The sequence below is a fragment of the Barbus barbus genome (assembly GCF_936440315.1).
Source record: "Barbus barbus genome assembly, chromosome: 48".
Taxonomy (NCBI): domain Eukaryota; kingdom Metazoa; phylum Chordata; class Actinopteri; order Cypriniformes; family Cyprinidae; genus Barbus; species Barbus barbus.
The window spans coordinates 8,620,025-8,644,688 of NC_136726.1; the positions used below are offsets into that span (position 1 = coordinate 8,620,025).

The window sequence follows — 24,664 nt, forward strand, 5'->3', positions numbered from 1 at the left end:
ATAAACCATAAGCCTGCACTTCATATGGCTGCATAAGAACCATATTCTGACCATTTATACTTTGTGTTGCTGATGGGGATTGAAAATTAAATCTGTGGTCTATCTTATCACAAGCCGAATGTAAATGATGGCTCAAGGCTCTTTTAGGTATCAGAGATGAAGCAGTGATGAGGAGAAGCACATTACAGTGTGGCTGCTGATTCTGGGTCCTTCTAGTAGGTGCTTATCGGTCAAAGGGGTAAATCTATGTAATAAGTGTGATAAGGAATTAAAAGTATGTAATTCACTTTCAAATGTAAGAAAATGTATAAAAATAAGGTGATAAATTATTATATGACTCAGTATCAATAAATTGTGATTGTATTGTGAAAATACTGAAGCAATAGATGGAATGTGTATTTTTGTTATGTTTGTTTGGAATTATGTATGTACATTTTGGGAAATGTTTTTGTAATATTGTTTATTTTGTATTATTTAACTTAGTGGAAAGTGTCACCCATTCAGTTAACTATGTATAAAGGGTAGGCATAATAAGCAAGGCTTCAGCCTACACCTTTTTCGGTAACTATGTATTTTTATTTATTGAGAAAAGTTGTTTCTGAGGACTGGAATAAAATTATTTTTGGATATTTAAAAACAAAACAAAACTGAAACATACAAAATGACCTACATCTAGCATTATTTTGAACTCTTACAAAATGATCTGTGGCAGTACCATAGTACAGTGATGGTATTATGTTTAAATTTTAAATAGTATGATTAAGACTAACATATATAATGTTATTACCATGATATGGAAAGGTATTCCAAAGAGTACCATAGTCGTGCCATGGCATATGTCCAAAAGCATGGGGCAGCCATGACACATGTTTAAAAACAAGGTATTACCATGCTGCACATACATACATATAGTGCCTTGCGCAACTATTCATACCCCTTTATTTTTTTTCACGTTTTGTCATGTTGCACCAATTTACACTCCATACACCATAATGACAAAGCAAAAAACAGATGTGACAACTTTGAAAATTTATAAAAAAAATAAGTACATTGCATAAGTATTCATACCCTTAACTCAGTATTTCTCCAGAAATATTTGATTGGGTTCAAACCCAAGCTGTGGCTCACAGAGTTGTCTATAAGCCACTCTTGCTGTGTGCTTAGGGTCATTGTCCTGTTGGAAAGTGAACCTTCTGCCTGTCTGAGGTTCTGAATGCTCTGCACTGGGTTTTCATTAAGGCTGTCTCAATAGTTTTTGTGCATTGAGCTTTTCTTCTACTCTGATGAGTCCCTCAGTCCCTGCCACTGAAAAACAGCCCCATAGCATGAGGCTACTACCAGCACACTTTACTTTTGGGATGCTACTCTGCAGGTGATGAGCAGGGTTTCCTTCAAACATGATGCTTAGAATTGAGGTTTATCAGACCAGAGAATCTTGTTTCTCAGATTCTGAGGGTCCTTTAGGTGCTTTTTTTGCAAATTCCAAGTCTGTTTTCATGTGTATTCACTGAGGAGAGGATTGAGTTTGGTCACACTGCCATAAAGCCCAGATCGCTGGAGTGTTGCAGTGATCTTTGTCCTTCTGTAGGTTCCTCCCATCTGCATATATGATCATGGAGCTCAACTAGAGTGACCATCAGATTCTTGGTTACCAGTAAGTGAAGTGACATACTGCCAGGTATGGTGACCCATACTCGGAATTCGCGCTCTGCATTTAAACCATCCAACGTGCACACACACAGCAGTGAACACACACACACCCGGAGCAGTGGGCAGCCATTTATGCTGCGGCGCCCGGGGAGCAGTTGGGGGTTCGGTGCCTTGCTCAAGGGCACCTCATTCGTGGTATTGAGGGTGGAGAGAGCGCTGGACATTCACTCCCCCCACCTACAATCCCTGTCGGCCCGAGGCTCGAACCCACAACCTTTGGATTACGAGTCCGACTCTCTAACCATTAGGCCACAACTTCAAGTTCGTATAACCAAGCCCCTTCTCCATCAATTGCTCAGTTTGGCCAGGAGGCCAGCTTTAAGAAGAATCCTGGTTGTTTCAAACGTCTTCCATTATGGATAATGGAGGCTACATGCTTCTGTGAACCTTCAATGCAGCAGAATTTTTTCTGAACCCTTCCTCAGATGTGTGGTTTGACTCAAACCTGTTTCTGAGCTCTACAGGCAGTTCTTTTGACCCCAGGGCTTGGTTTTTGCTCTGATATGCATTATCAGCTGTTAAACCTTTTCTGAGAGGTGTGTGCTTGTCCAAATCATAATCATTCAAATGAATTTGCCACATTTTAACTCAACTCGAAGTGTATACAAGTGCTATGAGTGCTCCTGAGCTAAATTTCAAGTGTCCCAGAAAAGGGTATGAATACTTATGCAATTAAAAAACAAAAACTCAAAAAAAAAAAAAAAAAACCCTGAAAAACCCAAACAAATAAAAAAACAATACAAAACAAAAACAAAAAATGAAAACACAGTAAAACTCAACACAAAACAAAACTAAAAACCCAAAAAAGAATCAAAGTAAAATAAAATACAAAACAAAACTAAAAACAACAACAAAAAAGAAAACAGAATGTGCTCTAGACTTAATGTTTCTATTTGGACATATTTTTGCCCTGTCCATAGTTATGGTTATCACTATCATTGCAATGTCTCTTATTTGCATCATATTACACTTTGTTTGTTATAATGATGCAGCACTGAACAAAACTGTGGCATGGAGTGGATTCTTACCTAAACTTAAAATGCTTGGCCATTGCGTTCAGGAAATCAACAGAAAATGTAGGTGATTGGCTACATTGACAAGTGCTACAAAAAGACGTAGAAAAAAATAGAAACCTTTGAAGCTCTCCAGAGTTCAAACTAAAATACACACTGAAGCATTTGAAAAATATGTATTGCCAGTATCCTATTTCTTTAACTGCGGTGCTCTTGATTTCGTTTGTTCCCTCTAGCACTCCCGTAGAACCGGCCCTGGAGTTACAGTTAATTCCAACGAAATGTAATGAGTATTTCATACATGTTTTTGATCATGAATGATCATGAAGCCAAAGGTTTTCATAAAGCAATAGGTTACTGGTAGCCTTGCCAGTAGTGCTAGAGGGCGCATTTATAATTTAACATTAAAAACAGGCTTAATATCAGTTTTATGATTTTTAATGAAATAGGACATTTCAATAATGAAAATTAGTTTGTGTCTGCTTATTTTATTTATCAGTGTTTGAACCATTAAAGAATAAACAGCATTTTCCTTATTTAATTTCAGGGTTAAGAAAATGCAAAACACACACACACACACACACACACACAAAACTGAACTTAAGAACCCCAAATCAAAATGAAAAACCCGAAACCAATCTAAAAACCCGAAACAAAAACCAAAGAAAAAATTATATTTAAAACAAACATTATTTACAAGATATAAAATTATTATTTGGTGGAATGTGTCTTGGTACCTGTCAAAACAAACATGATTACATGGAATGACAATTATGGCATAATCAAGGTCTCTTTTTTAAAACTGTAAATGCAGAGTTTGTATCTTGCTTTAGTTTTCATACCTTCGCAGCTTCCACCATTCTGGCAGTGGCATCGGCCAACAGCTTGGCAGCCGCGAGCAGTTTCTTGGAATTATCCACATCTATTTCAGCCTCTGCATCGGAGCGCATCGCATTCACCAAGTCCGAGGTGGCCTGGGCCAGAACCCGCGCCTGTCGTACCATTTCACCTGTAAATGTGAAAATAAATGTTATTTAAACGCCACAATATCAGCATGCTGTGTGGGCAGATTTGATATTTCTTCAGAAACATCTACTGGCATATTCTTGGCTCCTTCAGCAGTATATTCACTGTCCTTGACTCCAGGCTGAAAGAGAAAAAAAACCAACAGCCATTTCACGTTTCTTTGATGTGTGTGAATCTGGCTCCGCTGAAGCTGTTCTCTTTGAAAATCAATCTTACTGCATTCTCTCTGCATATCGCTTCAGGAACCGAAGCGCTCAAATGGTTGTGCACCCGTGTGACCTGAAGTACATCACTGATCAAGAGCCCTTTCAAAAGCGTGCCTACTCGTTTTCCATAAATGGACTCTGTATTTCCCAAACACCTACATAGATCCAGAAATACAAGCGTTGACAAGATTATCAAGGGAGAGAGGTGTGCTTAAGGGGTGTTTCACCTCTCGAAAAGTAGGATGGATTCAGTGTGAAAATAGTAAGCTTGTTAAATCAACATGAAGCAGCATTCACCAATTTTACTTTCTCTATTTCAGAGTTAAATGAGAAAAAAAAGGCCGGACTTGAATTGATTCACTGTGAAATGAAAAGTAGGCTTTTCATAACAGAATGAAGTCAGACCTGAATGCAAGTTCGCAGCTGAATGTGGGCGACAACCTCACTTCTGGAATACCGCTACGTTTGAGAATGCAATCATTCATTCATTCATTCCTTCATTCATTTATTTAAATCTTGCCTGAAAAATACAAAGGATTTAATACCTCTTAATGTTCCAAACTGGATCTAAAACATTCTATTATATTGTATGAATTTATTTATAATTTTACAAAGTTTTTGAGTGGATTTTGTGTGAATATTTTGTAAAAAATAAGTTTATTTATTGATTTAAAATAAATATTAAAATTACTTATTGTACTAATTGTAGTGTTAATTATGTATTATTCAAAAAACATAAATCAAATCATTTAATTTGGTTCTGCATATTGGCTAAAGAAAAAAATATTGTTATCGTTCATAAAGAAATATCTACCAATTGCCAATATTAAGTAATGTTAAGGTCGCATGGCTTGAGTGATGTCAGCAAAAAATTAAATTTGTTTCAGCAAATTATTACATGAAAGGGTACAAAAAGTATTTTTTTTCCCTTCTGAATAACTGATGAATCATGCACAATACAAACCATAACGTGTATTAAAGCAAACAGAGTCAACATTGATTTCTTGTTGACTTTCAAGCTAAACAAATCTTTGATGATGATGATTTGTTGGCTCAGGTCGTTTATCATGTTCCATGTTTAACTTGAACAGTTGCAGTCAACCCCACCGGCAGCTTTTGCCATGTGTTTTCCTTTAAAAAGTTCAAAGACAGGGCGTGCGTGATTGAGAGCAGATTTGATGCTCTGTAGTGGATTTATATGATATGTTTTCGACAACCTCGCGGGCGCAGAATCTTTTGAGGATTCTTTAGAATTACGGCCATAGCACAACAAACATCTTCAGTTTTGAAAACAGCCCAAAACTGAACACAGCTCAGATCGCAGAAAAAAAATCACTTTTAAGGACCTTACAGAGTCAAAATAAACTGGGGGTCAAATTTTCCCAGAAAAACAACAGAGACAAGATACAAAGGCTGAGCAAAGCTAGCAAGCTAAATATTTGTCAGCGCATTATAACATTATATAGAATTAATGTTGCTTATGGGTCACCTGAATTAGGACTGCAAGTAGGTGAGATGTTAGTGCACAACTGAGAGCTTCAAAATGAGGCCAGGAACACCATAAAAATTGTGCAATTCTGAATATGGAAAAGCTAATCCTATTGTGTCACAGCACAGATATGCTTTGTTTGGACGATGTGCCTGAAAGATATTAAAGCTCTCTTGTGTACTACTGTATGCTTATTTGACTTTGATTTCCATTTATGAAATAAATTCTCTTTAGCCTGGAATTGTTTTACATCCTGTGGTACAGGCCCATCTATCGCATTGAGCCGCGCTTTCCAAGGCAAAAAATCGCTATTTCTATTGCTCATTTTTGTGGTTAGGGGATTTTAACAATCTCTTAACCCCAAGTGGTGGTGGATGAGGAGACACCACCCCTCACAATGTAAAGCGCTTTGAGTGCTTAGAAAAAGCAGAAAAGCGCTATATACAGGTCCTTCTCAAAAAATTAGCATATTGTGATAAAGTTCATTATTTTCTGTAATGTACTGATAAACATTACAACACAACTGAAGTAGTTCAAGCCTTTTATTGTTTTAATATTGATGATTTTGGCATACAGCTCATGAAAACCCAAAATTCCTATCTCAAAAAATTAGCATATCATGAAAAGGTTCTCTAAACGAGCTGATAATCATCTGAATCAACTAATTAACTGTAAACACCTGCAAAAGATTCCTGAGGCTTTTAAAAACTCCCAGCCTGGTTCATTACTCAAAACCGCAATCATGGGTAAGACTGCCGACCTGACTGCTGTCCAGAAGGCCATCATTGACACCCTCAAGCAAGAGGGTAAGACACAGAAAGACATTTCTGAACGAATAGGCTGTTCCCAGAGTGCTGTATCAAGGCACCTCAGTGGGAAGTCTGTGGGAAGGAAAAAGTGTGGCAGAAAACGCAGCACAACGAGAAGAGGTGACCGGACCCTGAGGAAGATTGTGGAGAAGGACCGATTCCAGACCTTGGGGGACCTGCGGAAGCAGTGGACTGAGTCTGGAGTAGAAACATCCAGAGCCACCTTGTACAGGCGTGTGCAGGAAATGGGCTACAGGTGCCGCATTCCCCAGGTCAAGCCACTTTTGAACCAGAAACAGCGGCAGAAGCGCCTGACCTGGGCTACAGAGAAGCAGCACTGGACTGTTGCTCAGTGGTCCAAAGTACTTTTTTCGGATGAAAGCAAATTTTGCATGTCATTCGGAAATCAAGGTGCCAGAGTCTGGAGGAAGACTGGGGAGAGGGAAATGCCAAAATGCCTGAAGTCCAGTGTCAAGTACCCACAGTCAGTGATGCTGGTGTTGGTCCACTGTGTTTTATCAAGGGCAGGGTCAATGCAGCTAGCTATCAGGAGATTTTGGAGCACTTCATGCTTCCATCTGCTGAAAAGCTTTATGGAGATGAAGATTTCATTTTTCAGCACGACCTGGCACCTGCTCACAGTGCCAAAACCACTGGTAAATGGTTTACTGACCATGGTATTACTGTGCTCAATTGGCCTGCCAACTCTCCTGACCTGAACCCCATAGAGAATCTGTGGGATATTGTGAAGAGAAAGTTGAGAGACGCAAGACCCAACACTCTGGATGAGCTTAAGGCCGCTATCGAAGCATCCTGGGCCTCCATAACACCTCAGCAGTGCCACAGGCTGATTGCCTCCATGCCACGCCGCATTGAAGCAGTCATTTCTGCAAAAGGATTCCCGACCAAGTATTGAGTGCATAACTGAACATAATTATTTGAAGGTTGACTTTTTTTGTATTAAAAACACTTTTCTTTTATTGGTCGGATGAAATATGCTAATTTTTTGAGATAGGAATTTTGGGTTTTCATGAGCTGTATGCCAAAATCATCAATATTAAAACAATAAAAGGCTTGAACTACTTCAGTTGTGTTGTAATGAATCTAAAATATATGAAAGTCTAATGTTTATCAGTACATTACAGAAAATAATGAACTTTATCACAATATGCTAATTTTTTGAGAAGGACCTGTGTATATATATATATATATATATATATACACATATATATATATAACCCTGAGCAGCACAACGGTTTTCAACATTGATAACAATAAGTAATGTTTCTCTAGCAAAAAGTAGGCAAAGAAAACTATGAAATGGCATTTAAGGTCGTATCTAGAGATCAGTTAAACTTGGAGGTGGGCTCTTTTAATTTAACACTGCTAGCAACCCCACAAAACACCTTAGCAACCGCATTGCAATAATTCTGCCAAATTTTAGGAAACTTTTGGTTCAGGACAGACTCACCAGCGTCCCCCATTGAGGTGAAAATGCTTTCCGTTACGGTCATGATGGTGTCGGTGGCCTGGTCGTAGCGTCCGATCGGCTCGCCGCAGCTGGCGTAGTGGCGCACATGCTGCAGCAGGTCACTGAGGGCCTGGCTGACCGCGCCAGCCGCCATGTTCACCTGTCGGAGCAGCTCGCCCTCCTCTGAGGCGGCGTGACACGCCTTCACACAGCCCTCCACCGATCGCTCCACCAGACGGCCCGCTTCCACCAGCTGCTCCTGACACACTGGGGAGGATATGGTAGGGCTCACCACCTACGACAATCGCACGTTCACCCAAACAGACGGAAGACATTGTGTTCAGAATAGCGACAGATTATTTTGGGCATCAAGTGTAAGGGAGTGTGTGCTTTTAGAGCTGAAAATGAAAATATGAACTCAGAACTGAAATAAGTGTCAGAAAACAACATGACACATTATAAAAAAAGCAAAGTAAAATTAAATAGTGACCAACTTATGCATCTCTGATTAATCAAGTCAGATTGCACTTTGATTGCAAGTCAGAGTTATAAGCCTTTGATGGTATAAAGTCTGGAGTTTCTTATTCTAAATGAACAGCAAACAACATTTGGTGCCTTATGTGTGGTTGTCTTACAAAAACCCATTCAAATTCATGCTTCGCAGATGTACTTACTTTTTAAAACCGATCCAAATAAGATTTCTTCATTCAAGAAATTATGGAGTAAATGGCATACTGTTTTTTTAGTTAACTTAAAAGGTTAACTAAAAAACTTCAGTAATAGTTGGATACTATTACTGAAGCTACATTTCTTGTGGTACATCTTAATGGATTTACACACTTTTTTTTTTTTGCGGTTGAAATCCTATTCATGAAATGTTGAAATATGTTGAAATATTAACAATAATATTAATTAATGACTTCCTTTAATATATACAGTAAATATAATATAATTTTTTTTGGTGTTTATTTGATCCAGTCTGAAAAATGCTAGAGATTTAATGCCTCTTAATGTTCACAATCACTATAATTGGACCTAAAATATTATATTTAACAATTTTATTTTTCATTTCGTGAAGTTTTTATGTGCATTTTGAGTTAATATTTTGCTAATTTTATTACTTTAAACAAAACGTGCAATTTACTATCATTAAATTATGTTATACCATACACAACCAGTCAGGTTTGGGATGAGTACGATTTTTAAGAGAAATTATTACTTTTATTCAGTAAAGATGCATTAAATTGATAAAAAATGACATTAAAGACATTTAAAATGTGACAAAACATTTAATATAAATGCTGTTCTTTTGAACATATTCAGAAAAGAATCCTAAAAAAAAATTTATCAGTTTCCACAAAAATACGAAGCAGCATCATGGGACACTACCCAAGACTGGGGTAATAATGCTGAATATTCACCTTTGATCACAGGAATAAATAATATTTTAAAATATATTTAAACAGAAAACAGTTATTTTAATTTTTTTTTTTAATTGTAAAAATATTTCTGTTTTTACTGTATTTTTTTTAATCAAATAAATGCAGCGCAGGAGACTTTTTTTGAAAAAAAAAAAAAACACTAGCCACTCAGTTTTTCTGAAACTAACATCAACAAATAGATAATTTTATCTCCAGACAGATGTGTTCAAGTGTATTCCAGATATCTTTCAATAAATACAAGTTTAAAAGGTCATCAGTAATATTTACAAATTATCAGCAGCATTCACTCCCCTACAACTCTGATAGGTACCTTTGTACAGGCCACCAGCTGTGAGGTGGAGAGCGCACACTGCGTGGCGGCGGTAATGACTCGGTTCTGCAGCGCCGTGTCCTCGGCCACCTGTGCCACGTTCTTGGCTTTCAGCACCAGCATGGCAGCGGCATTAGCTACGGCTTTAGCCAGGTTCATCATAATGTCCTGAAACATATTCGTCATCAGAGCAACACACTGTGAGGCAACCTGGCCCAGACTAATGAATGAAATAAACGCAAGGATAGAGTTTAACAGAATAAAATAGAGGGCAATAAAAGACTCTCAGAGGCTAACTGACTGTGACAGCATCAGTTGAACCACACTAAATCAAATTTTCCGTGTCGAAAATGAGCGCTAAAGTGTTTAGAACAAGAGAAAACTGCTTTGATAAGAAATAATGAGACGAGGAGCATTTGGCTGAGGGATTTGACATGAACCAATCAGTGAATGCAGGCAAACAAGAGAGCACAACAGAAGATACAGTCGTAAAAATCCCATTCATTTTTTACCCATTTTATCCATTCAAGACAGATATATATTTCCAGATATATCTGGAAAGCATTTGCTGTGTACAAACATCTGATAAACATCTTTAAGATGCCAGTTACTTACATTCTTAATCATAAAGACATTTTCTAAATGTCTATTTGACGTCTGACAGGAATTGTTCTAGAGACTTATTACCAATGAGCAAACACTGTAAAAAATACGTTACCCAGATGCAAACACGCACATCAAACAGACGTCTCTAAGATGCATGTGTGCTATCAGGTATCTATATATTCTGTAATAAACTTAAAAATACTGTTTTCATACTTTATATATATATATATATATATAACAGTAATAATATTATATATATATATATATATATATATTAGTGCTGTCAAACGATTAATCGCATCCAAAATAAAAGTTTTTGCACACATTACTTTCCCTCATTTTGGGACAAATGAATGGCTGCTGAAAATTCACCTTTGCCATCACATTAATAAATTATTCTTTAAAATATACTTCATAATATTACTGTTTTTACATGATAATTTTCTTTATGTATTAATGTACCCTTGGTGAGCATGAGAGACTTGCAAAAACAGTTTAAATGACTTCAAAAAACTTGAAATATAGTGCATAAGACATCTGAACAGCCATTATAATGCTTTTATGTTGTTTCATTTGACAGCCCGTTCAACACTACTTTCAATGTATGGAAAACAGCAACATGAACATTCCTCAAAACATTTCTTTTTGTGAAGAAAGCAACTCATACAGGTTTGGAACAACATAAGGATGAAGTATATACTTTTTTCCAATTTTCATATACATTTTTTGCTTTGAATCAAAGTTCGAAATGCTGTAAATGGGAAAAATACTTCAGCATTCACTACTGTGCTCTATTCCAGAAAGAAAGACACACCTGGAATCTCTCGTCAGTTTCTCCTTCTCCCATTTGCTTTAATAGATCTCCGCTGGCCTGGCCGATACTGCCCGCCGCCGTCAACACCGTCTGTCTGGGCTGTGGGGTGATATTGGCACGCAAGAAATGAACCTCATACTACCACCACAACGTCTCAAAACTCAAACACACTATTAATCATATCCTGTCTATCCGCTCTGCACCCCACTACAATTACCCTGTCTCGCGCAAGCCAAACAAGTAAACAGATTGTGACTGCGCTCTGCAAACCAGGATGGAAAAACACAGCTTAACGAGTTCATTATCAAATCCGCATGTAAACAGCAGTGCGTTATTGGCAGATTAGATGTGATGGGGTCGAGGGGTTTGCATGTTTGCATTCGTCACCTCTCCAGAAGCTGGTTCCACGGCTCTGAGCAGGTCAGAAACGGCCCCTGTGAGGGTCCGGGCTGCCCCCATTAGATTCTGCCCGCTGCCCACCTCGTCCTCCATCAGAGCCGCCAGGAGCTTCACCCCTTTGGACATCTCGGTCAGGTTGGAGGAGATGGTGGTGATGGCGCAGCCCACGGCGGTGTAATCCGTGTCCATAGGGTCACCTGGAAGGATTGGAAAGAGAGATGGACAGAGAGTGAGAGATTTAAAGTTAAAGTTCACTTAAAAACAAAAACACACTGCGAGTAATTATTTACAGATTCTGGAAATGATGGTGGCGGAAATACATTTTTGTTATATTTCTGAATTAAAAAGGCTCTTTTGCCTGGCTAAGAATAATTAAAAATATTACTAAAATATAATATATACATAAAAGGAAAGATATCTATTCTTTTGTGTCTCAAATACACACAATTAAACCATAATTAAATCATAATTTCTGCATAACTTGACAAGTGGTTACTGTTAACGGAAATAAACTATTAAAAATCATTTTTAATATTATTACTATTAGATGAAAAAAATGATCTTAAACAAAAATGAGAATTGTTGTCTTTGCAAATAACTGAAATAAACAAGTACTAAAATTGCTTAAACTAAAGCCAAAAAAAAATAAAAATCACTAAATTACTAAATCTTAAATTTTACACTCACAATTTAAATAAAAACTGAGAAAATAAAATAAATTCATTCAACTGAATAATAATTTCACACTTTTTGCATAACTTGTCAGGTGCTGTAATTGTTAACTGAAACTAAATCTATTAAAAATCATTAAGTAATTTAAATAAAACTGAAATAAAAAATATAGTACTATTAGATGACAATCTATAACAAAAATGAATAACGATACCTCAGCAACTAACTTAAATACGTTTAAGTACTAAAATTACTAAAACTAAAAACTACAAATTAAATGTACTGTATATATATATATACACACACACACACACACACACACACACATATATAAGAAAATCACAAAAACCCTAAAACTTACATTTAAATAACTTAAACTTACATTTAAAAATAAAACTAAGGATATAAAAAATGAAATTAATTAAAACTATAATAGTATATAAATAATAATAAATTAACACTACAAAACTACATATTTGAAATGATGCACAATAAAAATTGATACAATTTACTTGACTTTTCTTAAACATTACATGACTCAACTGAAATAAATTATTTTGACAGATTTGTTTGTTAATTTCACTCTTTGTTTACATGATTATAGTTTTAAATATGTAATAATTCATACATTTATATTACTGACTTCCATGTTTTAAGAATGATTTGATAAACTGATGAATTGTTCACAATAAAACCAGGAGCAAGTAGAGCCAATTTTACTTTCATGGCTTTAACATGCACCGCTCAGATCTACAACATTGTGCTCAAATACGTGATCAATATTAGTGATCTCATTTAAAATGAGAGCCATATGAATTCCATCTCTAGTGCACACATCCACACTCCACATCATATCCTAACAAGCTCTTCAGGGCATGAGAACAGATGTAAAGCACAGGCTGCAAAAAAGCAGTAAAGTTTGAGATGGGATGCTGGTTAACAGGCAAATCTCCACACTATCAAACAGATGGCATGAGGAGATTAAATCCAGCAAAAACCTGGTCTGGTCCGCATGGAATCTTTCCAGAACGCAGGAAGGAATACACAAATCCTGCCAAGCAGTTCAGCTTCAGGACAACAAACTTCACATTCATTAATGGAAATATTTATTAGTGCAATTGGAGAGTGACTTATTATTTAGCAGTGAGAAGAAACATATTTTTCCTTCATAAGTTGCTGGTATAAACCAATAAAAGTAGGTATTGCATGTGTAAATTTCTTCTAAATCATCATAATTTTCATACACTAGTGGCATTGGACAAATTATGTTTATTCATTTATGGCCTGAAAATAATGTCCAACAGTGTATATTCATCACGGCAGAATTACAGCATGTTTACATTACAGCATCATTTTTAGGAAAGTTATGATCATTTCCAACATTAATTTCATTTCCACCACATTGTTTGTCTTGCTAGGGTTAATTTCATAGGGTTAATGTTATTCTTCCCTAATATACACTAAAATAACTGCAGTTTTTGCAGAAATTTATTCTTATATATATATATATATATATATATATATATACACACACACATACTGTATATATATATATATATATATACACATACTGTATATAGTGCGATTTGCCGAGGGGATGGGGGTCTAAGCATCTCTGCCTCTGCTGAATTATTTTTATCCCTAGTGGGGAATAGGCCTAACTTACAATGTTTTTATTAAATCGTGATCACGTTAAATACAGTTTCCGTCATATTAAAAATATTTCATGACGTGACACCCATTTACTTGCTCAAAAAGAGGATTTATGATGTGCGTTGTTAACAGATTACACTTACATTAGGTTAGGCTATAACCTTACCCTGGAGGGAAAGAAGTTATCAAAAGCACCCCCCCCCCCTGCTTTTTTCACAAGTCGCACCCTGTATATATCTATATATACACACACACACACACACACACACTGTTTTCACCAGTAATATTCACCTGGATATTGTATGTAATAATGTAATCACGAAACAACTGAGCACAGTCTATTTTATCTCAAATTTAATTTTAATTTAATACAATTTTAGTACATTTTATTACATAAAAGCAAAAAGTACTAAAAATAAACTGAAAACTATGTATTGTTTTTTATGTCAATAAAGGTCCAGATTGTTTATGGGTAATTACTTATTCGGTTACATACCGGCAGTGAGGTTGACCACTGACGCGGTTCCAGCCGTGATGGCATCCACTTGGGAGTGAATCTCATGTTTGGATTCATCCACCTTGTTTTGAACCCACACTCTGGATGCCTTTTTGGAGAAAACAAAGGAGAGTGAATAGTAGTGTATTCATGTCTTTTATTCTAAGAAATATCAAGGTTACTTATAGTCAATAAATGAACAATAATTGTACACCAATGCCACAATGCATTACTGTAATGCCACATTAACAAAAACCTTAATATAAATAACCACATTACAAGGATTTTAGACTAGTTTGTGGTGCATATTCTGACTCAATAAGTACCACATGGGTTAGCAACCTTCTACTGCATAATACATCACACACTGGGACATACTGTAAAAGAATCAGCTCTCTTAACACCTTCACCCACTTAAAATCAGACAATAGATGGTTTACAGTAATACAACATCATTATTTTTGCACTAGTTGCACACTTCACCTTAAAAAAAGTTTATTTTTCTTAGTTTAATTTCTTACCATGTCTTGTCCCAGTGGTGGAAGATTGTCTACCTCTCCAAGGTCAGCTTGTGCCTGATGGACAGCCTGCATACTGGTGTTGATAGTTCCCATCAGTGCTTGCTGGGCCAGACTCTGACGGCATAGGAGTCATTGAAGATGTTATGCAAAAAAATAGACTTTTAACACACTCTATGGATGTACGTAAATAGATATGCATCTATTTAGCGCATCGTAGTGTTATGAATGCAATTTATAGATTCGCCACAGGGGGCGCTGAATAACACAATTATTTTAGTTCATTTTCAAGTCAGGTCAGAGTAACAGTTTGAGAAGCCTTTTACAGCTAGCAACCTGAATAAAAGTGCGGTGACATTAGTGAAATTGCGACAAGATTTTGCGGGGAAAAAAGTTAACAGTCAATAGTGCAGTGACGTATTGCTCACACAGCAGTCACTTTCAAGCCAAGCAGCTTTCTGTCTGTCAACACGGCGTAAAAACAAATCTGTGTGGGGAAAACGTTCACATTGCATTGATTCCTGTTGCAATGACTTGATTCACCCACAAAAATTCACTAAAAATGGTACTGTAAATGTGCACCTTAACATGTTTTACACTCCTAGTGGTTTTAGTTAACTCAAACTATAAAGCCTGTTTACACAACACTGTTTTTAACTAAAAACATTCGGTGTTTTGGACATTAATTTACACAACAATGGCATTTTGAGGATCTAAAAATGCAAACTTTTGAAAACGAGTTTTTGAAAATGATCATGTTATTATTTTTGAAAACTATACTGTTATCATCCCTTTTACTACAAAAAAGTAAATTTGTGAAAACAGTGACGTCATGGCATATGTATTAAATGTGTGCAGACACGTAGTGTTTCTTTACAAAGTAACATCGCCAACTACTGGCCTGGCATGCACAATACAGCATTTTTAGTCATTTTCGCAGATCCATGCAATGCAGCGATTGTTTTGACAATGTTATTATCTGTATGTGAAACTTTTCAAACACTCAAAGGAAATACTTTTCTGTTTTCAGTACAAAGTTTTTAGTCCGTTTTTAGTAAATATATATATATATATATATATAAAATAAAAAAAGTTATTTACTTAGGTATTAAAAAACTGACATACCTTTTTCAGTTAGTTGCAACACAACATTTCTCATTTTCATTTAGTTTAACTTGATAAAATAAAATAGCAAACTAATACAGAAATAAAAATTCATTAAAACACTAAACCTTTAATCTAAAATAAAAATGGGAAATATTTTTCAAATTTAAAATAATAATAAAAAGTATAATAAGTGTCTTAAATATAAAAAGTTGTACACTAAAATAGCAGTGCAGAGAAGATTTGATAAATGCTACGTAACCATCAATTCGAATAATTCACCTAGTCGCCACAATCGAAAACCAGAAAGCAACAAACAACCAATTACCCCAATTATCAAACGTGACAGTCTAATTTACAATATGCTAGGCACAAATAAATCACAATGAAGATTTAAGCAACAGATGGAGCCGTGAAAGCAGAACCGCTCCGCATATGATGCGACCGTTATATAAAAATTATTGCAGATGCACATTCTCACCAGAGGGGGCATGTGTCCTCTGTGCATCTGTCCCATGGTGATCTGCTGTTGAGCCGAGGGCATGGTGCCCATGTTGAATGTGTCAGGGCCCCCGATTGACCCCGAGCGCATGATGCCAGGCAGCGCCACCGACCCGTGCTCAACTCGACCCACCCGATTAAACTGCTGCTGGAGGATAGTGGACCTACGAAGAAGTAATGGCTCATTACCAGATGCTGTCAGCCTGCATTCACCCTTATATCTGTGAATGATGGTTGTTGTTGTTGTTACGGTAATTACTGACAGCCATTAAAATCAGCTGGGCGACGCTTCCCTATCCGCACCAGGAAAATAGACGCTTCAGGCACTATTGCTTAATTACAGCTCATTGTGAGAGGCCTCAATTTTTGGATTATAGTGCTAGAAGTAACATGAGTAAGTTGGCACAAGGACAGACGCAGGCACCGATGCCTGACGTCTCCCCCGTCTCAAACAGAGAGAAGTGGGATGCCGTTGCCCATAACAACCACTTTTCAGACAGCGCTTGAGAGGATGTGACCCATCTGTATATCCCATTCTGACAGAACCAGATCCAGAAGTATGGGGTATGGGGCCATATATACTTTATTTTTTTTTACTTTTATGTTTAAAATTTTGTTTTTAATCCTAAAAAAAGAAGAAGAAATTTCCAGATATAATTCAGGAAAAAAATCAGAGCAGATTTTCCAAGCAGTATCAGACTTTTGGATCTTACTATATGTGAGAAACAAATCTATAGTTTCCTTTTTCATAAACTGTCATGTTGTTAGTGTTATTTACTTTTCATTAAAAAATTAAATAAATACAGCTTTAAAAAAAGTGTAGCTAAATGTATTACTACTGTTATCTATTAGTTAAACATATTACTGCTATTTCTCACTGTATTACTACACAGATGCATGTAAATTAAAATTAATTCAGTGGAAAAACAGTGGAACATGTTACATTTGTCTGGACAACCTTAAAATATCAACCCTGTTACCACGTTTTTGTGTAGTAATAATCTGCTTAATTAAAAGGTGGGTAATTGTATCAAAGTTAAATGATTATTTTAAGAAACATGTTGTTCCACACCCTTGAACAGAAGGCTTGTATTGTCAAATTAAACTGTAAAACTGTCAACTCTGTTAGCAAGATTTTGTATAGTAAGCAAATGATTACTGATAATTGGATATGTAGAAATATCAGCATTACATTCTCTTTACAGTTCCACAACCTCGAGAAAAAGGCTTGTAAAATCAAATTAAAATGTAAAACAGTCAGCCCTGTTACCGTGACTTTGTAAACTTCAGATAATTAAAAAATGAATATTCGTAAAATATCAGAATTAAATTCTCCAAAAGCACCTTGAATTTTGATTTTGACTTTGAATAGCGAACCCTGTTGAAATTATTGTCTACAGAAAACAATTGATTATTCACAACTAGATCTGCTGAAATATCAGCATTCTCTTTCTAAAGTCAAAACACTGAGTAAAAGGCCTGTAAAGTCAAATTAAACCATAAAACTGTCAACCCTGTTCCTGACAATCTTTATATAGTCCCTTTCTGAAGCCATAATTATATCCTAAATGTAACTAATTTATCTTCTTAATAAAACTTATTTGTTTGGTAGAATGTTTGAAAATTTACTGAAACTGTAAAAGACAACCTTTACTCAGAATGACCCAAATACATAAATACCAAGATATATTTACTGAGCGGCTGAGAAACAGCAAGAAGGAAGGGAAATATTAACACATTCACTATCTCTATCTCTCTCTTCCAGAAACCTGATATCTTAAATGACGTTTTGCTGATGAGGTAGCGCTTTTTGTGGAAATACTAATCTCGCTCTCTTGCCCTCAGCACCTTCCACATCAAGGGTAAAAGAAGAGAAAAATGTGTCTCCATCTCCTTGTGATTAAAAATGGCAATGTGCATCCTGAGCATTTCCTCCAATGTCATTAGACACCTTAGTTCCACTATGAGGTGAATACAAATGAAACACAGTGATTCAACAAAAAAATGTTTTAGGTGTGTAATCACAATGCAATTAAAAGTGTGACGAGATGGCTGTTGCCTGAAACAAGTACAGATTCATCCAGCATAGTGGATTCCTCATCATAGACCTTCCCAAACTGATCCTTACTATTTTTTTGGTGTTCATTTTGTGAAAAACAGTGGATAATATGCTTTGATTATTTTGTTACATTTGTCATTATGGGACTTTCTTAAAATATCAACCCTGTTAATGTGTTTTTGTTTAGTAGAAATGTACTAAATGGAAAAGTGGAGATTTGTAAAAATATCAGGATTCAATTATTCTTTTAAGAATCATGTCGTAGTTTTACAACATTGAGCACAAGTCTTATAATTTCAAATTAAAATAGTCAACCCTGTTACTAAGATTTTGTATAGTAAGCAAATAATTACTGAAAAAAGTTGCAGAAATATCAGCATTACATTCTCTTCCTACTGTAATGACCCTGAGCAAAAGGCTTGTAAAGTCAAATTAAATTAAAAAACAGTCAACCCTGTTACTGTGATTTCGTATAGTAAGCAATTATGGAAAATTGGATATTTGTAGAAATATAAGCATCATGTTCTCTTCCTAGTATCATGACCTTGAGCAAAAGGGTTGTACAATCAATTTAAACTGTAAAAGAGTCAACCCTGTTATGGTGATTTTGTATAGTAAGCAATTAATTAAGGAAAATTTGATATATGTAGAACTATAAGTATCATGTTCTTTTTCTAGTTTCATTACCTTGAGAAAAACGCTTATAAACTCAGATTAAACTGTAAACCAGTCAACCCTGTTACGGTGATTTTGTATAGTAAGCAATTAATTAAGGACAATTTGATATTTGTAGAAATATAAGTGTTATGTTCTCTTTCTGGTGATACAACCTTAAGCAAAATGTTTGTAAAGTCAAATTAAACTGTAAAACCATCAACCCTGTTACCAAGAGTTTGTATAGTAAGCAGTTAATTAAGGGAAAATTTATATTTGTAGAAATATAAGTATTATGTTCTCTTTCTGGTGTCACAACCTTAAGCAAAATGTTTGTAAAGTCAAATTAAACTGTAAAACCATCAACCCTGTTACCAAGAGTTTGTATAGTAAGCAATTAATTAAGGAAAAATTTATATTTGTAGAAATATAAGTATTATGTTCTCTTTCTGGTGTCACAACCTTAAGCAAAATGTTTGTAAAGTCCAATTAAACTGTAAAACCATCAACCCTGTTACCAAGAGTTTGTATAGTAAGCAATTAATTAAGGGAAAATTTATATTTGTAGAAATATAAGTATTATGTTCTCTTTCTGGTGTCACAACCTTAAGTAAAACTGTAAAACAGTCAACCCTGTTACTGTGATTTTTTACTTCAGATAATTGAAAAGTGGATGCTTGTAGAAATATCAACATATCAGCACAACACAGTCATAAGTGTGACAAGAAGATTGCTGCCTGAAGACAAGGTATCACGGGACAAGAACAAGAAATTTCCACTGACTTTTTCGGGGATACGGATTCTTCCAGCATGGTGGATTCCTCATCACCGTCCAAACCAAACCGATCTTTACTCTGTTTCTGTAAAACAAGGGGAGGAAAATATTTTAGTAAGTAAATAAGTAAATAAAACTTCACCAAAAAGGAATATATACAGGGTAGATCACTTTGGGATAGTTCACCCAAAAATTACGGCAGAAAGTTTAAACATGGGAAATGTGAATAATATACTCTTGAAGACATTTTGGGTGAACCGTTCCTTAAATTTAAATGTTGAAGAGCCGGGGACTTGCTTTCTTAAGGATGATGTCAATGTATCCAGCGATGAGTTGAGAGATCTGCTCCCCTTCTGTGGTCTGGACAGAGTAATAGCTCTCCTGGTACTCACCGAAATCCTGCATGAGGCCACACACACACACACACACACACACACAAATATAACAGATATGAGAAGCACACATCTCATGGCTGTGTGGATGTGCTTGTTCTGCTTTAGCTGACAGGAAGCCAGCCAACTGTCCTTGGAGCACAAGTGCTGTACATGAGATGCTAAAAGTGGCTCTTAATGGTGGAGCAGAACTGGGCATCGCACAGCAAGGTTAAAACACTCAAGTAGTAGAGGAATGGGGCATTTTATTAAGGCAAAAACATTATTTTACAATGATATTAGCCATTACGGTCAATACCGCTCAATATACATGTGTGAAAGCTTGTATTAAGAACAGTCATGAAAATAAAAAAATTATAAAAATAAATATTTTGAAAACTATAAAAATGTAAAATTAATAATAATAATAATATCAGAATAATAAACTAACACAACAAATTCAAATGCTGCAAACATAAATTTCTTTCATCTTTGCCAAACAAACTTAATATACTTACACATATATAAAAACTAAATTAAATTTTTCTTACGTAATATTATATATTAGTATGATGACATATTATAACATTATTCTACACTATAATATTATGTATTATATAATACATTTAATTTAGTTTACTTTTAAATACAGGGTATAAAATAACAAATAGAAACATTATATTTAAACAGACATATGTACAATATCATCATGTATTCTTATATTATACTATACTATATTATATTTTATATTATATTATATACATAAATTTAGTTTTTAAGATGAAAATATTAAGCATAAAATAACAATATGATAGAAATATTATATAAAACAGATTATTATTATGCATTATATTTAATTTTGTTGCAATTCGTATTTATTAAGATTGAAATATAAAGTAAAAAAAAACAGATAGATACTTGTATAATATTATGCATTATAATATAATTTTTTAAGATTTAAATATAAAAACATAACTAGCAAACAGAAATATTATATAAAAAATATATACATTTATGTATTAGATTTCAATTTATTGTAATTTTGTATTACAACTGAAATATAATGTAAAAAAAAAAAAACATACAATGGGTCCAGAAAAGTACCCATTTGTCACACAAACATCATTAGTTTGAAGGCAGCTGCCATGACAATAATAAGTGACCAAACCCAATACTTTCAAACTTTTATTCACTGTATACAGAACTATATAAAACTACTGAGCAGATACAGTGAATGCAGAGTCTAAGGGAGAATCCATACACACTGCGGCTCATGTTAAATGGAGTGAATAATGTAACGTACCAGTGTGAAGCTCTTGGGTGAGGCCGCCCACCTCTTGACTGTGGTGAGGGGCCACTCCTGCACCACCTCTTTGGTCTTCTCATCCACCCTCATCACTGACTCTTTGGTAATGCCCAGCAGACGTGGGACCAACTTATTCTTGCTTTTCATCTTCTCCTGGTGAAAAATAACACATGGTGTTTGTGTATTGTGTGGCGAGGACCGAAATATACAATGGGCTGCTGATTGCTGACTTCATTTCGATATTTATGTGATTACTAAATTTGTTTTGCTCATTAATCATGTTGAAAGAGTATTGCCTTGCATGCAGTTCACTGTCCTTATTTCAACTCTCTCTCTACGATGCTTTACCACAGTGTCTGCAGAGTAACGGGTTGTTTGGTCATGACTATGTACAACTGGAATCCTTGATTAAAACATAAATTTATATATTAAAATGATATATTATAGACAAATTATATATATATATATATATATATATATATATATATATATATATATATATATATATATATATAGACAAATTATATATATATATATATATATATATATATATATAGTATGTATGTATGTGTGTGTGTGTGTATATATAAAATTATAATTATTGTTTTACATACATTTTTAAAACAGATACGTCTATATGTACTATATCATTATATGCATTATATTTTAATAACTACATGTATAATACAAAATATTATATTATATTATCCATTTAGTTTTTAAAATTTAAATAAAGTTAATACCATATGCAAGTAAAATAATTATATATAAATAAATATATGTATAATTTTATTATGCATTACATTTATAAAAATATTATAAATAATATATTCAATAATATATCATGTTTGACCACATGACCACATGTTTTTCTGTCCAAGGAAAACTTATCCTGCACTACAGCGATTTTCAACCAATCAAATGCTCCTAATAATTAAAAGGTTCCGCCTCATGATTCCACAATTAGCATGAAGTAAATCATGTTCTCAGTTGTGACATAACTAAAACATATTATATGTAAAAACAAACAAATGGAGGCCTTCGATATCCCTACTCAAACTTCCTGTTTTAACTGGAAATATGTCAACACAGGAACGAAAACTCTACTTGTCAAATGATCTCTCTGGGTTTTTAAAGATGACATAAGTCAGCATGCAGTTACTGGAACATTCTCTCTGATAGTGCACATATTTCAACCAAACATTTATTTGATGTTGTTTATGTTAGAACAGCATTTAAAAGATGTTTAATGACATTTATGATTCTGAATGTACGTGAATTGACTCTTTTTATGATTCTCAAACTCATAAGTCACTTCAAGATTTTTTTGTTCTTTAATAACTATCAAACATGATACATAGAGTATATGGGAAATCTGGTTTACAAAATCATATAGTTGCACCTTGATACAGAATAAGTGCATCAGAAACTAACCTCCTTGCAGAACACATAGGAATATGGGTAATATTTAGCTCCCAAAGCATGTGAAAATGCATATTCACCACAAAGTACACCATCCAGCTAATCAGGTAGTGCAGTACACGTCGAACTCTAAACTCAGTATATGTGCTTCTTGACCATGGCCTGGTGCCTTCTGCCATTTCCCTTCATCTCAATACACAACCCCAAAAAATTGCCCACAGATGGCATCCTGCCAGAGGACACTTACCGCCGCACAAATACATAATAAAAACAAACACTAAACATTTAAATGACCTCTTGCGCCGTACATCTCCAGGCTATTGTTTTCACCTGAGGGTCGAAAATAACAACCTCTGATAAGAGTGCATTATAAATAACGACTTACTTCACAGAAAGACCTGCTGACATTGTTTACGGTCCTGAATGGCATCGCTTTTCAAGGGTGAGGCTTATGCAATGTGGGTAAATATAGTTTTTTTAGTAAATGTTCATTGTCTAATTATCTGCGTCGGGCAGGGACGGTGCTTTTGCTCATTCAGAGCGGCGCAATCTATTGTTAGGCGCTATTAATTTGAAACCGGGCACTTAGCAACACTCCACTAATGACCTAAAACTGATCCTTGAGCGGGCGGCTTGTAAATCTTCCTCTGTGTGCTGTACAGCTTCAGAATGCTTAATAATCTTAAAAACACAAACAGAACTCGAATAAACGGAAACACTTTCTAAGAACCCTGTATATGAATATACACACACAAGCTTACTTGCTTAATTCTAACAATTAATTACAAGGGCTTCTGGAATACTTGATACGACACATTGTTGTCACAATTCGGTACGTTTTCGTTACGGGGGCGGGGCAATCGGTTATGTCGCAATGTTGGAAATATTTCTGTTTTAAACCATGAAGGCGAGCCAATGGATATATCACACAAGCACGGGTTTGCACCAGGGTTTGCACACATGCAAACTTTGCGCAAGATTTATGCCGGTGAACGTGTTAATCTGTCAATTCACTATAAGCAGAAAGTGAAAGTAAAAACGGAATGATGGAGTAATGATGGAGTTTTCGGCTTTTTTTATTTAATTGAATTTTATTGATGACTGCAGTTTTAATATTTTAATTATAGGATAATTCATTGTAGGTAGCCAAATAGAACCGTTAATAGGTTAAAAGACCTTAAAAATATTTTAATTGAGGAGTAAATATAATCTTATGCTCGCAGCACGTCAGTTGTGCGTTAATTATTGCGGGGCAAATTAATTGTACTTTTAATTTAATAATAAAAGTAACTTCATATTAATAATAGGCCTAATAAAATAAGAATGTAACAAGCCTACATTAATTGGAAAAGCCAAATCCTTTTAAGATTGCTAATAATTGATGTTTTTGACAATATCTCTGGCTATCGTCAATACAAGATCCTCTCTTTCAACGCACCCCAGCAAGGGGAGGTTATCGCTGGGCAGACAGCACGTTGCCTGTTACGCTGTTTGGGCTGCGTTGTTGAGCGCAGTGGCACTGAGAACATTATAATTCACATTTCACAAACTTTAAGCTTTAATTTTCCAAACGTAAAAGGATTAGTCCAACGAATCGTTCGGTTTGTAATGCGTACCAAACCGAAAGCCTCATACCGAACGGTTCAATATGAATACGCGTATCATTACACCCCTTATATATATATATATACACACTCACCGGTCACTTTATTAGGGACACCTGTTTAATTGCTTGGTAACACAAATTGCTAATCATCCAATCACATGGCAGCAACTCAATGCATTTAGGCATGTAAATGTGGTAAAGACGACTTGCTGAAGTTCAAACCGAGCATCAG

General features: G+C 35.2%; 1 protein-coding gene across 1 annotated transcript in view; it reads right to left on the reverse strand.

Moving 5' to 3' along the window:
- The window catches only part of LOC306866850 (talin-2-like), a gene marked incomplete at its 5' end in the record, with an annotated part of 88,830 nt that overhangs the window by 47,078 nt on the left and 17,088 nt on the right, over positions 1-24,664 (reverse strand). Inside the window, 11 exons of the mRNA XM_079412242.1 lie at positions 3,566-3,732; positions 7,725-8,019; positions 9,477-9,644; positions 10,897-10,995; positions 11,284-11,492; positions 14,117-14,225; positions 14,638-14,751; positions 16,220-16,403; positions 19,736-19,812; positions 20,025-20,126; positions 21,402-21,557. Coding sequence (XP_079268368.1) covers positions 3,566-3,732; positions 7,725-8,019; positions 9,477-9,644; positions 10,897-10,995; positions 11,284-11,492; positions 14,117-14,225; positions 14,638-14,751; positions 16,220-16,403; positions 19,736-19,812; positions 20,025-20,126; positions 21,402-21,557 — 1,680 coding nt within the window. The remainder of the gene's footprint in view (positions 1-3,565; positions 3,733-7,724; positions 8,020-9,476; positions 9,645-10,896; positions 10,996-11,283; positions 11,493-14,116; positions 14,226-14,637; positions 14,752-16,219; positions 16,404-19,735; positions 19,813-20,024; positions 20,127-21,401; positions 21,558-24,664) is intronic.